Source organism: Syngnathoides biaculeatus, chromosome 5, assembly GCF_019802595.1.
Source record: "Syngnathoides biaculeatus isolate LvHL_M chromosome 5, ASM1980259v1, whole genome shotgun sequence".
NCBI lineage: Eukaryota > Metazoa > Chordata > Actinopteri > Syngnathiformes > Syngnathidae > Syngnathoides > Syngnathoides biaculeatus.
Genome location: NC_084644.1, coordinates 6,502,683 through 6,519,300, shown reverse-complemented (window position 1 = coordinate 6,519,300; position 16,618 = coordinate 6,502,683). Strand labels below are relative to the sequence as shown.

The 16,618-nt window shown below is 43.0% G+C and overlaps 2 protein-coding genes across 5 annotated transcripts; one reads left to right on the top strand and one right to left on the bottom strand.

Annotated features, from left to right (window-relative positions):
- Positions 1 to 340: 340 nt before the first annotated feature.
- Positions 341 to 8,844, bottom strand: brd9 (bromodomain containing 9). Of its 2 annotated transcripts, XM_061819971.1 has the most exons (17): positions 8,704 to 8,844; positions 7,582 to 7,790; positions 7,363 to 7,488; positions 7,139 to 7,268; positions 6,999 to 7,056; positions 6,733 to 6,877; positions 6,512 to 6,622; positions 5,060 to 5,220; positions 4,820 to 4,952; positions 4,621 to 4,696; positions 4,450 to 4,545; positions 3,164 to 3,296; positions 2,938 to 3,049; positions 2,793 to 2,849; positions 2,599 to 2,704; positions 613 to 783; positions 341 to 542 (listed from the first exon to the last, which is right to left on the bottom strand). In XM_061819971.1, exons 1-17 carry the CDS (start codon positions 8,750 to 8,752, stop codon positions 460 to 462), a joined length of 1,956 nt encoding a protein of 651 aa, XP_061675955.1. In that variant the 5' UTR covers positions 8,753 to 8,844; the 3' UTR covers positions 341 to 459. The 2 variants fall into 2 exon arrangements, with proteins under 2 accessions (XP_061675955.1, XP_061675956.1); XM_061819972.1 differs by lacking the exon at positions 341 to 542 and having other exon boundaries at positions 644 to 783; positions 2,786 to 2,849.
- trip13 (thyroid hormone receptor interactor 13) lies at positions 8,729 to 16,291 on the top strand. Of its 3 annotated transcripts, none has more exons than XM_061819978.1 (14): positions 8,729 to 8,966; positions 9,242 to 9,314; positions 10,370 to 10,529; positions 10,620 to 10,746; positions 10,873 to 10,928; positions 11,772 to 11,862; positions 11,950 to 12,022; positions 12,113 to 12,176; positions 12,250 to 12,336; positions 13,315 to 13,421; positions 13,523 to 13,676; positions 13,746 to 13,858; positions 13,936 to 14,005; positions 15,554 to 16,291. In XM_061819978.1, the coding sequence occupies exons 1-14, from the start codon at positions 8,729 to 8,731 to the stop codon at positions 15,647 to 15,649; spliced, it is 1,509 nt and encodes a 502-aa protein (XP_061675962.1). In that variant the 3' UTR covers positions 15,650 to 16,291. The 3 variants fall into 3 exon arrangements, with proteins under 3 accessions (XP_061675962.1, XP_061675960.1, XP_061675959.1); XM_061819976.1 differs by having other exon boundaries at positions 8,829 to 8,966; positions 10,407 to 10,529; XM_061819975.1 differs by having other exon boundaries at positions 8,886 to 8,971.
- The last annotated feature ends 327 nt before the right edge of the window (positions 16,292 to 16,618 follow it).

Sequence of the window (16,618 nt, the reverse complement as noted above, 5' to 3'; positions counted from 1 at the left end):
TCAGCGATGCAGTATAGTTGCACACCACTTGAAATGACAACCACAGCAATCAAGTTGTCAAAGAAGCACAATTGCACACAGGGGATTCCTCAATTGTTGATGATGCTGTGTGGCTGTTCGCCAAAGCGAGAAGATCAGCTCACGTCGCTCTTTTTCATGATACACACGATCTCTCCGCCTCCCAAAATGAAGCCATTTGACCAGCGCCTGACTTTCCCTGCGTTTTATGTACTCCCTCCTTTATTCATAGAGCATGGAACCGCACATTTATAAATACACATGCAAATATTTATTGTGACTGTTGCACTCATTAAAAAAAAAAAAAAAAAGTCTGTACAAGTAACATTCAGTCTATAATTATAAGAGCTCGCAGCCTCTTTACTGTCTCGACAATATCGGGCCAGTCCAACGTCACGTCGGCAGGCGTCGTCGATGCAGGTGAAGAATTCAATAATGCTGTCAGTTGTTGGCTGGGCTCTCTGAGTCGGGAGAGTGCAGGAACTCGTAGGGATCGTGGACCATTTCGGACTGCGCCGGGCTCCCTGCCGATCGGACAAAAGCCTTTCAGACAAAACGGCTTCATTTTCACGACTCCAAAGCGAGCGTCTCTACCCAAGTGGTGCTGGTCCCTCTCCGAGGCGTTGGACAGAGACGACAGGTTGGACGAAGGTCTGGAGCAGACTCGGTCCACCTGAGCCTCCTGGAACTCCTGCAGGAGCTTGTCAGCGTCGTGAAAGTGCTGCTGGCCGTCCTCATTTCCTGGCTCCTTCTTCACGCCTTTACCTGGGAAATATGGAAGAGGCACATTATTATGGACTCGATCTGACATGTTGCTGTTCCTGTGGATATTGAAGCAATAACGAGACAAATTTGCAGTTCAATGTTAAAGCGGGACGTCTCAACTGATATACAAGATTTATGTCGGGGAGGAGCGAGCTAAATTTAGCCAGCGTCATGAAAAATGATGCGCAATCTTCGCAGCATCTGCAGCTCCATCTTATTATGCGTAAGCCATAAACATTTATCCATCCATTTTCTTTTTGCCGCTTATCCTCACGAGTGTCGGGGGGAGGAGGAGGGGTACACCCTGAACTGGTGGCCAGCCAATCCCAGGGCACATAGAGACAAAGAGCCGCACTCAGAATCACACCGAACGGCAATTTAGAGTGTTCAATTACCGTAATTTCCGGCCTACAAGCCGCGACTTTTTTCACACGCTTTCAACCCTGCGGTTTATGCGGTGATGCGGCTGATTTGTGCTTTTTTTTCTAACGGCCGCAAGGGGGGGCTCGAGCGGAAAAGGTAAGAGTGAGATCGGTGGAATATATGTGCCGAGGAAGTGACTTTTACCGGTCCGGTCCTGTTAGCGCTGCGCTAGCGTGTTACTGATGTCTGTGTCTCAGTGATTTTTACCAGTAGGCTTTTTTTTTTTTTTTTTAACCAGCCCTGTTAGAGTTAGCGTGAGCGCGGCGCTACCATTAGCCCTGCGCTTGCATTAGTACGGCACTAGTGTTAGAGTTAAGTATTAAGTTAGTATGTGGGAGGGAACCGGAGTGCACGGAGAAAACCCACACAGGCACGGGGAGAACTGTGATGCCAACGCTTTACCAGCTGACCCACCATGCCGCCATATACAGTAATAGTATTGTAATATTGTTAAATACTGGGGTCATTTTTTTTAATACAAATATAATCAGTAAAGTGATTATATTATATAATAGTGGAATAATGGCTACGATTTTTTTATTTTTAAATACAAATTCAAACAGGTGCCATGGTATAGCTGGTAAAAGTGTCGGCCTCACAGGTCCCGGGTTCAATCTCGGACCCGCCTTTGTGGTGTTTGCATGTTCTCCCCGTGCCTACGTGGGTTTCCTCCGGGTACTCCGGTTTCATCCCACATCCCAAAAACATGCAACATTAATTGGACACTCTAAATTGCCTCTAGGTGTGATTGTGAGTGCTCAGAACTGCTTTACCAGCTGATCCAGCGTGCCGCCCCGTAAACATTGAATTCATGCAAATTGAGTTTTAAAGTATTCATTTTTGTGGGTCATAGTATTTTGAATACTGAGGTATAAATTATTAATAATCACAAATAGAAAATGGGAGCAGGGGTATTGAATTACTTGCAATTTCTTGCTAACAGCGTCGTTCCTACCACACTCAAAAATCTGCCGTTTACCGAATGAATTCTGCCCTCGAGTCAGTAGTGACATGCTTACATTTCAAAATAAAGGTTTGACTTTGAGCCAAGTTGTGCAAAAAAAAAAAAATCCCAAAACAAAACAAAAACAAAAAAAACTGGGGTCAAATAAGAGCTGCTGCGTCAACGTCTGATAAAATTACAGAAGAGATTAAAAAAAAAAAAAAAAGTCTGCCTGGCTGGCCAACGGCATATTTTGAGGGCGCTGTCATGCATGTCGTGCTCAAAGTCGTTTTGCTTGTGTAACATTATCAGTGACTGTAAACTGCGGTAACATAATCCATGCCGGTCTGTTGTGTAGATATTCTTTTCCAAATCTGGATTTGTGTTGTTGCTTTTGATGTTGGTAAGTGTGAAATTAGAAAATGCTGCTGAGAACGCGGCGAACATACCTAGCGTGCCGAGCATGGATATGTCAAGAGACATGTCGGGGTAGTTTTTCAGTGACATTAAGTCCAAGACGGAACTGCCCTCTCCAAGACCGGCGCCGTCCACCATCTTAACACAAAAAGAACACAACCTGAGTCAAAGCGTGGATGCAGTCGGGACTCAAATGCAGTCCACGCGCAGCCCACGCACAGTCCACCTGCATGTCACAGAGGCCTGTCTTGGTCTCGTCAGGTTTCAGCATCATATTTCTCTTCTGGGACAGAAGTAGCAGGGGTCACATTTTGGTTTTCTTTTTAGGTTGACGTCATTGTTTGTTCGTTACGACGTAGCGGGCCACAAACCTGCCGGATCTGATTGGTGGCTTTCGTGTGATCGCTTGCGGTCATCTTATCCAGGAGTCCATCGACCCATTGCTTGGTGACACTTCCACAGCCCTTTACAAAGTCCAGAATGCTAAGAGTGGAGGTGGGAGGGAGTAGAAATAGCACACAAGCTGAAACTGGTCCCACTATTATCTCTAAATACAAATATTCTTTTTCAGTGGTGACCCCCCCGCCCCGTCCCTACCTCAGAGCGCATTGTACCCCCATTTCATCTCCGTAGGCGGAGCACAGCAAGTCCGACTCGTCGGGGAGCAAGTCTGGAAAGACCGAGTTCTTCTGCAGGCTCTGAATGTTGTAGGCGCTGCTTAAGAACGTCACTGAAAAGCGAGGACGGCAATTTTTAGATGAAGACAAATTTGAGAGAAAGCATCATAAAGGTGCACTGTCATGAAATGCATGATTTTTAGATTTGTTATTAATTAAAAAAAAAAAAAAAAGGCAGCCAGAATGGACCGATCCGTTTTTTCACCACACAACATGATTTTGACGTATGTGGCTTTTTGTCACTCCCGCCATGAAAATCCTCTCAAGGGATTTGCTTTCGAGAAGAAGCGGGAAGTGACGTTAGTAGCAGATGCCCACTCATGCGGTCTTGTAAGTTTCTACTAGTTTTACCTGCTGGAAGGTAGTTCTTTGTTCTTTCGTGTTAGCCAAAATGCCGGCTCGTTGTAATCCTGGATATTGCTCAAACACTCAGGAGGATGGATTTACCCTTCATAAGTTTCCAAGAGACCCGGTTCATCGTGAAAAATCGATTGCACAGGTGCAAAGGAGGAGAGCTTTGTGGGTTCCAAATGACAGGGAGGTGTGCATAGAGCTAGTAAAAAAAATAGTTTGGGGATAGGGATGTAATCCTCTCAGAATGCAACAAAAGATCCGCGTACGTAAGTCAGGGGTGCTAAATGTGTCCATGTACCCGCTCATCGCGGCGCCACCCGGGTGGCTCATACATACTGTCTGGAAGTCTGTTGTTAGTTACAAGTGATCCGCATATCATCTAAACACTCCTCGAAATGAAATGAAACTATAGGGTAATATTGCCACAGTCACTTCACTCGATTGTATCCGTGGCAGACGGCTTCGGCCCGGCTGGCTCATACATACTGTCCGGGAGTCTGTTGTTGGTTAGAAGTGATCCACATATCATCTAAATATGCCTCGAAATGATAGGGTAAAATTTCCCCAGTCACTTCACTCGATTGTGAGATGTTCTCTTCTTTGAAAAGAGCTTCCGTGTCCCGTAGTAAGTGGCACAGCATGTTTTCAATGGCGAATGTCGCGGTGTGACGTAATGGACAGACGTCGCAAGCAATATGGTGACCACTTGGATGTCGAGTGAGACTTCCGCAACTTTGCGCATTGATGACGCGCTCTTTATTTTTTTGTATAGACATTGAAGTGAATAATGTTATATGTATTTTTCATTACAATATCTATTTTAGACCGGACACTTGATCTTTAATAATGTACCTTTGTGTCTCCTGTCATCTTTGAAGCCCAGCGTTGTTATTCCGGGAAGAAGTTTATTTGACAGTGAAGTCAAGTCCACTTTGTGGGTCTCCTCTTCTGCAAAATTGACACAAATGTTGGTATCTTTCATCTTTCTCTTTTTATCATAGAAAACTCGCAATGTTATCACACCTTCTGCATCGGGATCGAGCTGATTGACGACAGTATACAAAAGGGAAGTGTCGGAGTCTTTCTGCAAGTAGCCGATCTAAAAAGCGACGAGCAGACATAACAGTTTAACAAAAGCGCCGTGACACTGGTAAACATGATCGAAATCTGTTGCGACACGCGTCGGCCACGCGGGATTGGGTTGGGTTGGAAAGAAGAACACCTTTGAGTTTGGCATGTATCTGTTGATCCGATCTCGAGCTTCGTCCGCCGAATGTTCCACCAGGGCAAGAACGTGCTCCTCTGCCGTGCTGTCCGTCAGGCTGCAGGCGCTCCCTTCTGGCTCAAACAGGTAGCTGAAAACAGACACGAGGTGGCGCTATTTAATCTCAATCTCCCGAAGGTGAGTGATTCTTCCTCCAGGGGACGTATACCATCAAAACCCACGGAGAAGTTAACTTACTTCATGTCCTTCACGGGTTGTTTTTTTGACTTTTTGGCCGATTCCACCGGAATTGGAATTGTCTCCGTTGGAGGTAAATCGGCCGCAAGTTCTTCATCCCCCAAAATGGCTTCCATGTCCTGCATGAAAGACATGCTGCGCTTCAAAACCAACAGGCGATCCTGAAAACACACAAAAAAAAAATGGAATCGTTTAATGCCATATCCATCTGAAACATACTATATCTTTTAATGCATCGTGTATACACGACTACCAAATATTTTTGGATGAAATTATAGTAAAATGCACTGTGGCACTTTATTTGACCTCTAAAGTTTTGAATGCACGTGTCCAAATGCTTCTGTGCTTGTAGTACAACTTGTAGTTCTCGAATAATTTTCATGAACCAAGTATCTGTTGTGAATTTCGTCGTTAAGCTCCTCATTCGAGAAAAACAAGTTGTGCAAAAATACTGAACAGTTCAAATGTTTAGAAGTCAAATTAGCTTCAGCTGCAAATGTTACAGTGCATTTTAGGTTCATCCTGGAATTTCCCCTGAAAGTCCAATCCCTCTCAATATTTTTCTGAGTACTGCATTTAATTGCAGTATGACTCACACATACAAAAAAAATATATATATATATATATATATATATATATACACACACACACACACAATCATACACAAGGATTGCAATTGGTCATGAGGCCAACCGAAAGTGAAAACAAGGAGCTGAATGCAGTCATAACTCCTTCCATTCTTCTGGGAAGACTTTTTAAAAGAGTTTGGAGTACGTCCCTTGGAGCATGTCACAGAAAAATGATGTATGACTGAAAAACGGCCTGACTATTTAACAATGTCATCAGAATCACTATCGTTATTCTCCGAGTATGTTAAAAACAGGCAGGGAAGCTCAGTTGGTAAAGCGTTGGCCTCACAGTTCTCATGTGTGGAGTTTGCATGTTCCCCCGCGTGCCTGCGTGTTTTTTTTTCCGGGCACTCCGGTATTCTCCCACATCCCAAAAAAAAACATGCAACATTAATTGGATCCTCTAAATTGCCCCTAGGTGTGATTGTGAGTGCGGCTGTTTGTCTCGGTGTGCCCTGCGATTGGCTGGCGACCAGTCCAGGGTCTACTCCGCCTACTGCCTGTTAACAGCTGGGATCGGCTCCAGCACTCCCCGCGACCCTAGTGAGGATAAGCGGCTAAGAAAACGAATGGATGGATGTTCAGTAAGATGTCTATTTATGAACGATAGGGTAACAATTCAAGCTTTTTAAAAATTGTTATTCCATTTTACTCCACATACTTTTCAGTACTTGATGAACTCATTAACCCCAGGAACTAAATTTAGGGCTAAAAAATATATCAATATATCGGTACATAAGGGTCCCTGGTTGATTACTTTATTGATGGAGACGTGTGTATTCAGACTTTTGTCCTGATCGATCAATAATGTATACACCATTACCTTGCTCATCATCTTAAAACCGGTGTGGAGAAGTTTCTTGGCCGCCTTGTAGTAGACCGTCTCTGGACGGTTGTACACCATGGCATTGTCGCACATCAGTTTGAAGTCCGCCTAAAGGACACGACGGGTTCAAACAGGCAGAACGTCAAACATCCTTCCAACCGGCGATTAATCCGAGTGATCATTTTGACCAGTCGCTCTTGTTTGCAGCCTCATCTCACCTTGAATTCTGTCACCGTGTTGTACTCATTGTTTGTGATCTTGTCTTTCATGGTGCTGAAGTCCATTGGATGCTTGATGATCATTGAGTAATTGGGGGCGATCGCGTCCGTCACCGGGATGGCAAAGAAACCGTGGGTATCTTTTCTGCGGAGTGACAAAAAACGTGGTTAGGACTGTCTTGCCGAGACCAGGTTTTGATTGACGGTATGCGCGGCAGCGAGTCTAAAATGGAGCGTTCGCACTCTTTAGCTTCTTTTCCCCTCACCTCTGGAGCTGGCGAAGGAAATGCTCAAGTAATAGTTGGCGAGGAGTGGACTCATTCTCTGCAGTGGGATGAAACAAATGGAAATGTAGCACGTATGAAAATTAATGATACATTTTGTTCTTGATAATGGCCACGCTTACCGTGCTGTGTCCGACACGCTCGCACGGGCCTCTCTCCCTGGTGCTCAACTTCGACCTTCACACCGGGGTGAAATTCCTCAAATTCAGGCTCGCTCTCGAACTTCTCCTTCTTCCTTTTCTTCTCTTCGGGCTGATTGATAGCATCATTCGTGTGATTATCAGTGTCAAAACTGGAATGCCGAGTTGATACGTCACCTCTGAAGGCTTCACTTAGCATTCCTCACCTCGACTTTGATAGTTAGAGTTTTCGATATTGTGAATGGTTCAACGGGCACACCGGGGCTAACTGCGGTGGCAGCCGCTGCCTCGGATTCGTTCTGCTCTCGCTCTCTCTTCTTCCTCTTTTCTTCCTACGGAATGATAGACAAGATACAATTTGATAAAAAAATGATTTCACTTTGACGCTGAGATCAACAGTGTGCGCCATCTCATGTAAAACTGACCTTCCGTCGCTTTCTCTCTTCATCGTCCAGATACTTGTCCTTATCAGACTTTTTCTTTTTCTTCTTCTTTTTTTCTTTGTGCCGCTCGTGGTCCGATCTGTCTTCGTAGTAGCTGGAATCGTGGCCCGAACCCGAGAGTTCTGTCACTTCGCTCCCCCCGACTTTGAGCACGAGCTTCAGCGGCTTCTCCAGGGCCTTGTCCTCATAGTCTGAAAATAATTTTTCATAAGAAAGTTATCAAAAAGAATGGACGGTGCAATTGTTTGAGACGATCTTTTCATCTATCAAGCAAGTGGAATGTTTTGTTGTGTTTTATGATGCTTTCTCTCTTTGGGACATGTTTTGCAAAAGCATTTATATTTTTTTGTCCCTTTTTTTTTTTTGTTTAAATTCTGTCAGAACTGTCAGATGCTCAGGGCATTGTGAGCAGGTATGTTGTCATGGTGACCCATTATTCTCGCTTCTTCTCATGCCCTGAACAAAGTAAACGCCGCAGGCTCTGATATATGATGAATATACGTATATGCTGGTTGATCATCTGGCCTAGAATGAAGGTGACTACACATAGTATGGGTTTGAAATATATCATCTGTGACACCAGTCCTGGAACCTTTCTAACGCACCTTGTATGTTCAACAGTTCTCTACCTGTGTAGAGATTTTTTTTAAATTTATTTTCTTCACTTTAACTGTCTGTCTTTACAATCATCCATTAATTTAAAATAATTTAAAAAATGATGAGGTGGGCGTGACACCTTTTAGGCTGTTTATGTTCTCATAATCTAAATAAGTAATGATATTGGAATACTTATTTTTAAACAAAACTAGGCCCTCTAAAATGCACTACTATGCTAAATAATAAGATATACTGTTTATTACGTGCATGAAACAGTACACGTGAAAACAGTGCAACATATATTTTACGACGAACAGAAAAGCTGTAAAATTAAACCGTCTCACACTTATAGCATGTAGTGGGTGGTTATATTTTAAGTATCTAAAAATATGAATGAAAGCAAACTACAGTCGCTGCCATTGCTAGCCCAGTAAAGCACAAAGATAGCAACAACAACAGAGGGTAACTCTCGAAAGACGACAAAATCTTCAAAATGCATTCAAATACCATCCACCGTTCTCCACTCCGGTTTATGCTTCTTGTGTTTCTTCCCCATTTTGCAATATTTCCACTCAAAACGTGCGTTTATTCACTGGGCGTCGGAAGTGTTATCGTTAGCATTAGACTTAGCACCAGACAAACGCTCACCGGAAACGAGGACATAGGGGTGTTTAACATTTCCGGTTCAAAAATCAGCGCGCAGAGTTCGAGCCTTTTGAAATCGCCGGATCGACTTCTACTCAAGGAACGTCAGCGTCGCGTCGATAAAAGTACAGTTTAGTATGCTTATTTGTGGGGATTTTGTACATTTAGTTTGGTGGTCTTTGGTTTCATAACTACGACTCTTGTGCCACTCCACCTAGCTAGCTACGGTACTGGAGTGTCAAACCGGAATTCACCGTTTGTCACGTTAGAATAACAAGTTAGGAAAGTTGAGAATGTTTTCAAGTTTTTCCATTCGTCAAATTCGAAGCACAAGAGTAGCCGAAACAGCTGGAAATGTTTTTTTTTTTCTTCCCCCTAAACGTTCTTCGTCTGTCAACAGGAATGGAAAGTGACAACATGGATGCGAAAAACCAAAAAACAATACATGTGGAGGTCCATGTAAAATCCCAAAGGTGGGTTATCTTCTAAATTGAGTAAACTACATTTGTTGTTCCTTTCCAATTTCACCAGTAGTGCCTGCAACAATTATATCTGCTATAACTAATTTAGTAATGGCGATACAATTGCCCCTGCTTAACTCCATAGCAGCTATTTTTAAAAAATACAATGAATGTTGTACACACTGTTTCCTGCATCTGTTCTGAACAGGGACTACATAAATTAAATCAACATGACTACGAAGATAATTTTCTTTCAAGAAATTATGTATTTCTCTTTACAACTCTGCATATGCCAGTTGAATGTTCATAATAGTGATGGCAAGATGAAGCGTCATGAAGAATCATAACACTTAAGTAATATAAGCTTTGAGTAATATTCCCATTATTATCCAAACTCAAGTAGCCTATACAAATGATAAAATATTTATCTCAACGGACTGCAAGTCTGTATATTGGTGCCAGACCTCAAGGCATAATGTAAAGCGCTTCCCGTATCGGTCACATGAAACAGCCGGGCAGGTTCAGACTGCATAATTTCCGACTTCTTCCATAAATTAAGCAAACCTCGATAGGCGCTTTCCGGAAACACCTCTTCCATTACCTGACACACACGTCGAAGACTGCACATCTCGTGACATGAGTTGATTGACTTTATTTGCTGTTATTGATGTTGCCTGTGGTTATTGTCATCCATTCAAGTCATTTCACCAGGGTATTGAATTGATAGCCATCAACCATCCATTCCAAATAAACTGCTAAACTAATTCTACCTCCAGTAAATAACACAAAAACACGTTGTGGACGCACAGTAGCTTCTCTGCAAGGTATCCTAACGATTGTCCTTTTATTTTGGATTCCAAATAAATATGCCATCCGTGGTTTCCACCTTGCCCGGAAATAGTGGAGTTTTTCCACACCAACTCAAGCTAGTCTCTCCTAACTAAGACTTAAATTGTTCATGAACTGATGACGCCTGGTCGGATGAGAGGAGAAACGTCTTCTAAGACCACCAGAACCAGTTCATTTATGATCGATTCAATGCCCTGAGGAGGTTTTTGATATTATAGCCTAGCTAAACTGTCTGAGGTGAGGATGCATGTCCAGGCTCTGCTAAGTCGCCACAACATTGTGTTCGGAAACTACAAGTGGACCGAGTTTGACGAAGGTTTCCTCTGCACTCATGTGGAATCTGTGGCTGTAGTCGACTGGGAGGAAATGCCAACGCAGGTAGTGAGTTTACTTGAGCTTGCTGATTGAATGTGTATCACGTTTCAAATAAATACTTTTATGTCGGTTCTTGTGCCATGCTCGCTTCAGCCCCTTGATTTGAAAAGCGCCGCAGTTTCGGTTCACATCTTCACGCTGAGTGAGGATGGGCCGAGTACGCTCAGTTTGGAGGAGGACGAGGAGCTGTCAGCGGCTAACCACTGGTTGCTACCGACAGGTGATGTACAGAGAATCCACGTTTCATTCAATATGGTGTCAACGTTTCAGAAGTAGAAATTTTGCCGCTTGATTTGTTGTGTACGATTTTGTATTTAAATTGTAAATTTGTAATTTTTCCTCACAGCTGATTTCCACGGTATTTGGGAGAGTCTGGTGTATGACGGTGCGGTTAAAACTCAGGTAAGCGACCCAAATTTTACTCAGGAAGTGTCCACCTACTTCTGTGTAGTTAAGTTGTTTTGCATATAATGTTTTTCGAAAATAGTACAAAATATTTAACATTTCTTCATCCATCTATCCATTTTCTTTGCCGCTTGTCCTCACGAGGGTCGCGGGGAGTGCTGGAGCCTATCCCAGCTGTCAACGGGCAGGAGGCGGGGTACACCTTGAATTGGTTGCCAACCAATCGCAGGGCACATGGAGACAAACAGCCGTACTCACAATCACGCCTACGGGCAATTTAGAGTGTCCAATTAATGTTGCATGTTTTTGGGATGTGGGAGGAAACCGGAGTGCCCGGAGAAAACCCACCCAGGCACGGGGAGAACATGCAAACCCCACACAGGTGGGGCCGGGTTTGAACCCAGGACCTCAGAACTGTGAGGCCGATGCTTTATCAGCTGCCACATTTATTCATAATGGAAAAATTACTGCTTTTACACGTATCACTCCAAAATCAGGCTCCAGCTTGCCCTGTGACCCTTGTGAGGATAAGCAGCTAAGAAAATGGAAGGATGGACAATTTCCTGGATAAAACAAAAAAAAAAATGTTTGGGTTGGGATCAAAAACAAGACTCTTTTCTGACATTTGTACTGGTCTCCTCATCTGTAATGTATGTGGTGGTCCGACATGTTGGGATAGTGGTCCGGCGCCATCGGGCCATTGTTAGTGTCAGACCCTGTCAGGATTCATTATTTCATCTTGCAATGAAATCTGCATTCCCATGTCACCCTGTGAGAACTGTAGTTATTACGCCATCATTACAAAGCGCTCAACTTCAAACTGCTCCGGTTCCCTTCCAGTTACTGGATTACGTCACAACAACAATTCACTTCTCCGACAAAAATGTCGACAGCAACCTGATTTCGTGGAATCGCGTCGTGCTGCTCCACGGTAACGATGTAAAAACAATCCTTGGATTATTATCCCAATTTGTCTTATCTCAGATGTCAAGACCTCTCTCTGTATTCACACTTCCAGGGCCTCCAGGCACCGGGAAAACATCCTTATGCAAAGCTCTTGCCCAGAAGCTGTCAATCAGACTGTCGAGTCGGTGAGAAGACCTTAATTTAATTAAAACCACGCCGGCTTCAAATGCACCTGCTGTTTTTATTCCCGTGCGTACTCTTCCCTCTCCGTGCAGGTACGCATATGGACAGTTTGTGGAAATAAACAGCCATAGCTTGTTCTCAAAGTGGTTCTCGGAGGTAAATGGGCTCTCTGTTTCTATTTGGAAGGAACCGATCCGCTTTGGTTGCTCACCGCGCGTCTTTGTTGCAGAGCGGCAAGCTGGTCACAAAGATGTTTCAGAAGATTCAGCAGCTTATTGATGACAAAGACGCGCTTGTGTTTGTTCTCATTGATGAGGTAAAAAAACAAAAACAAAGAAAAAAACACATCTGTCCATCCTCCTCACTACTGTATATGCAGACAGAGACAACCGATGCAATGTACAGTGATGCCTCGGTTCTCGACCACAATCCGTTCCAGAAAACGGTTCGAGAAGTGATTTGTTCGAAAACCGAAGCGTTGTTTCCCATTACAATGAATGGAAAAAGAAATAATGCGTTCCAAGCGTAAAAAAAAAAATAGGCTTTTTAAAGCATTTTTTGTAGCTTTTCCCGATAAACTGCATAGTAGAAATACATGTATATTTTAAATACTTTATATAATAAAATAATTTATGAAATAATTTATTTTTTGCTTAATATGTATGCTTTAGTCGTAGAGGCTGGGAGTGCATTGCCGTATCTGTAGCGACTCAGCCCCTAGCGTTGTAAACTTTTTTTATTAACAAAAGTGCAGAATAAGTTTAAACAAGCGACTTGCCTTCTTTGGAGCCATGATTGGGGGTTAATACGGTCGTCCTCCATAAGAAGAAAAACAACAGTCACTAACGGGACACGTCTGTGTTCAGAGGCTGCGTTATACAGAATAACAAAAGTGCGCTGGTTGCGCCGCGTTTCATTATGTCATTTCCGTGTTTTTTCGGCGGTGTGGGAATTCACAACAAAGCGCGTCGTGGGTCAGCTGGTCTGGCCACGCCCAATATGTTATTTTGTTGGGGGAGTTCAAGTAATGATATTCGTTCGAAAACAGAAGCAAAAAAATCTCAAAATTTTCAATGCAAAACTGATTTGTTCCAAAACGAGGACGTTCGAGAACCGAGGCTTTATTGTATTAAAATCTCTTTCAAACGTTCCCAGAGCAAGAACATGCAAGTTATCAGGCATGTGAAATATATTCATGATGATTAATAAATGTAATTAAAGTTGTAGATTGGTGACATATTCAAGCAAAAACATAATTGGACTTTCACACCTACGGACAATTGATCGATGGTAGGTGGAGAGTCTGACAGCGGCAAGGAACGCCTGCCAGGCAGGAACAGAACCATCTGACGCCATTCGCGTGGTCAACGCTGTCCTCACTCAGCTGGACCAAATCAAACGGTTGGAAAAAAACATTTGACCCCACCTCCCCCCCCCCCCCCAATCCTCCTAAAACTATGTGTTGTTCTGTATGGTGTTAACTTTCACGTTGTCATTTTTAGACATCCCAACGTGGTGATCCTGACGACCTCCAATGTGACTGAAAAGATCGACTTGGCTTTTGTGGACAGAGCGGACATCAAGCAATATATCGGACCTCCGTCTGAGCGGGGCATCTACAACATCTTCCTTTCCTGCCTCGAAGAGCTCATGAAAGTAATTTGGTCTTAAATGAAACTGTGATTGTGAAAGTATGTGAAATTAACGGTTCCCTGACGCGTGCAGTGTCAAATCATTTACCCGCGGCAGCCGCTTTTCACCATCTTTGAGCTGGAGACCATGGGCTTTGCTCAGAGCGAGGTATCGGAACATAGTTTGACCCTGAGGAACATCGCCCTGTGAGTACTCTCTCCCGTGATGCATCAGCAGCCGCTTGTGTGCTTTTCTTTAGAATGTTTTATTTGGTTCATTCTAGAAAAAGCAAAGGCCTGAGTGGAAGAACGCTGAGAAAAATCCCATTTCTAGCTCATGCCCTCTTCGTGAAGGTGAGCACATGATTGAAACTCAAAAGAAACATACAAATCCTTAATCTAATAGCAGAATTGCAGAATTTATTTTTAACAATTGCATAAAAAATACTAATGTGCGTGATAAAATTTGTGATTTTCATTCATTCTGTGTAGATTCTCATGGATTCAGGTTATGGTACTCTGCAGAGGTTGAATTGACGGGACTTCATTTATGGACTTTGTTGTTTTCTGAAAATGCGATAGAGCTCGTGCACCTACGTCACGAAATCACGTCGCTGGCCGAAGTGTCGGTCAAACAGATCATTCTTCAATGCTAAGTCAGTTGGAGATGACGAGAAAATATGCCTTATAGCACGACGCCCAGAGTTTTGTCTGATACCGTTAAACATTTAGAAGGTGATAATAAACGAAGGTACGTGGAAAAATGAGAGACCCTTGGCATAGAGGACCCATATTTAATGCCAAAGTTCATGTTTTCGCCAATAAGAAATTGACTATTAACCCGCTTGTCTTGGGCAACTGGACCTACACATGGATCTGGTGAGTAAGTCGTCGTGATTACACGGAAAAGTTTGAAAGCATAGAAAAGTCTGGACCCATACAAATACTTCATTGCTGGATCTGTTCTCAATTAAGAATAAATCCCTCATAGTAATGGAGCCACTCAGATTTTTTTCTATACAAATACCAATATTTAAATAAATGAACCCTGGTTTTACACAAACTCGCATTCATTAACTATGATTTTAGAAAACAAAAAAAAAGACAGCGAGTCGGCTCCTCCGTACACGAAGCGTTTTGTGGCCACACATTAAACCTTGGTAAACTTCTCTGTGAATGACTTTTTTTTTTTTTAATAAATATGCATTGTTCTCAAATGAGTCCATTGCGTATTTAAGAGAAGGAAAACCGCTGGGATAGGCTTCAGCCCCCGTACACGGAAGTGTGTTGCGGCCACACATTAACCTACGTAAACAGCTGTGTGACCGATGGTTTATTTTCTTTATTTTAAATACGCATTGGACTTATTTGAGAACAATGCGTATTTAAAAAAAAAAAAACTGTCAGGGGGAGGTTTACCAAAGTTTAACGTGTGGTTGCAAGACACTTGGAGATGACTCTGTCGTTTTTTTTTTTTTTTTTTTTAAAGGCATTATTCTTAAATGAGGCAACTTGGTTTTATAAATACTTCTTGTAATTTTAGATTGAGAAGAATAATTCCTACCTGAAGTAAAGCGATCGCTACACAGTCGTGTGTATTTGGTTGGGCACCATCCATCATGTTTAATTGCCGAAATCCGTCGATCTCTTCTCGTCTTTTCAGATGGTATTCCCTAGAATGATCTCTTTCAATATATGTTGTGACAACCTCCAGCACAAGAAGTCTCAGGCATTGCGTATATTCTGCTCCGGTTCAATGTCCCCCACACCGTCGAGCAGCTCTTTTTGACGGGCAATATGGCGCCGTGAAAATGGTGACGTCACGTGCACGAGCTCTATATCCGACTTTTCTATGACTCTAAGGAGAGTTGTTGCTTCCTAATGAGGTTGTCTTTCCCGCAGACACCCAGAGTGACTTTGGAAAAGTTTCTGATGGCCATGGACCAGGCGGTGGATAAGCAGAAGGAGGAAAAAGCGAACCTAGTGAATGGGTTCTGAACATTTTTGTAGCCTACAAGCTTCATGTTGTTTTATAAGGCATCGTCGGGTAACTCAATGCTGAATGTTTACACTCGTTGATTCAGCCTCAGATGGTTATTGTTCTAACAAACGCCGCCTGCGTATTTTTTGGGTGCCGAAACTCAAAACAGTTACTCTTCCAGTTGGGAAATGTTTAAGATACCCGATGCTAAGCGTTATCCTATAAAGTCGGTCTTCGTTGCACGGGAGCGGAGAAGTAATTGTCGTCTGAACATGTCTATCGTATTCTCTATCGCGAATATAGTAATTGAGTCATTATTTGCATGGAAAGCACGTGTTCGCCATGAATGAAAAACAGTACGTCGGTATCAGTGTGGCTTCTTGTCACGCGTGACGTCTTATGCTACTCCGGTTTGTATTGAATTTTTGCATGATTATTTCATATGTAACTTAAATCCGATGTATGACGTCATTACAGTGTACAGAATTGAGCTGAAAAATTAAGAACATCCACACAATATTCCTATTCCCCGAAAATATCGAAAGATAGCTTAAAAGGGAGGTTTGATCCGTATTCATGCCTACAAATAATATTTGCACTGTTTACAAGCAATTGTACATACCTGTAATTGAAATAAACTTTCTTTTATATGTCCACGACAGCGGCAGTTAAATGTTTTGTCACCAGGGGGCGCATCCACGCTGTTTGCAAATTTCCTTCCCTCCTTTTGAAAAGTTTCCACCAATTGAACGCTTGTTGTGGCTGATTAGGTGCTCATCTATTAAAGCGTGGATGAAAGTTGCCAAGTTTTGCCTTGTAAAAGACTCGCAGCAGGGATTTTTTTTTTTTTTTCCTCCAGACTTGCTCGTGCAAGTTGTCGGAATCAGTTCAGACGGTGTGACCCGGAGTGACATTCCGGGCTCGGCTGGTGCTTTGCTGCCTCCTTGACCTGCACACACAACTGTCACAGGGCTGCTGATATGTAT

Excerpts from the sequence above, each read along its gene's own strand:
- trip13 (XM_061819978.1), top strand. The coding sequence starts at position 8,729 with ATGCTTCTTGTGTTTCTTCCCCATTTTGCAATATTTCCACTCAAAACG. Across the intron at positions 13,677-13,745 it reads GCCTCGAAGAGCTCATGAAA|TGTCAAATCATTTACCCGCG; the intron begins GTAATTTGGTCT and ends TGACGCGTGCAG. Across the intron at positions 13,859-13,935 it reads ACCCTGAGGAACATCGCCCT|AAAAAGCAAAGGCCTGAGTG; the intron begins GTGAGTACTCTC and ends GGTTCATTCTAG.
- brd9 (XM_061819971.1), bottom strand. The coding sequence starts at position 8,752 with ATGGGGAAGAAACACAAGAAGCATAAACCGGAGTGGAGAACGGTGGAT. Across the intron at positions 7,057-7,138 it reads AGCGTGTCGGACACAGCACG|AGAATGAGTCCACTCCTCGC; the intron begins GTAAGCGTGGCC and ends ATCCCACTGCAG. Across the intron at positions 4,953-5,059 it reads CAACCCGTGAAGGACATGAA|CTACCTGTTTGAGCCAGAAG; the intron begins GTAAGTTAACTT and ends GTCTGTTTTCAG.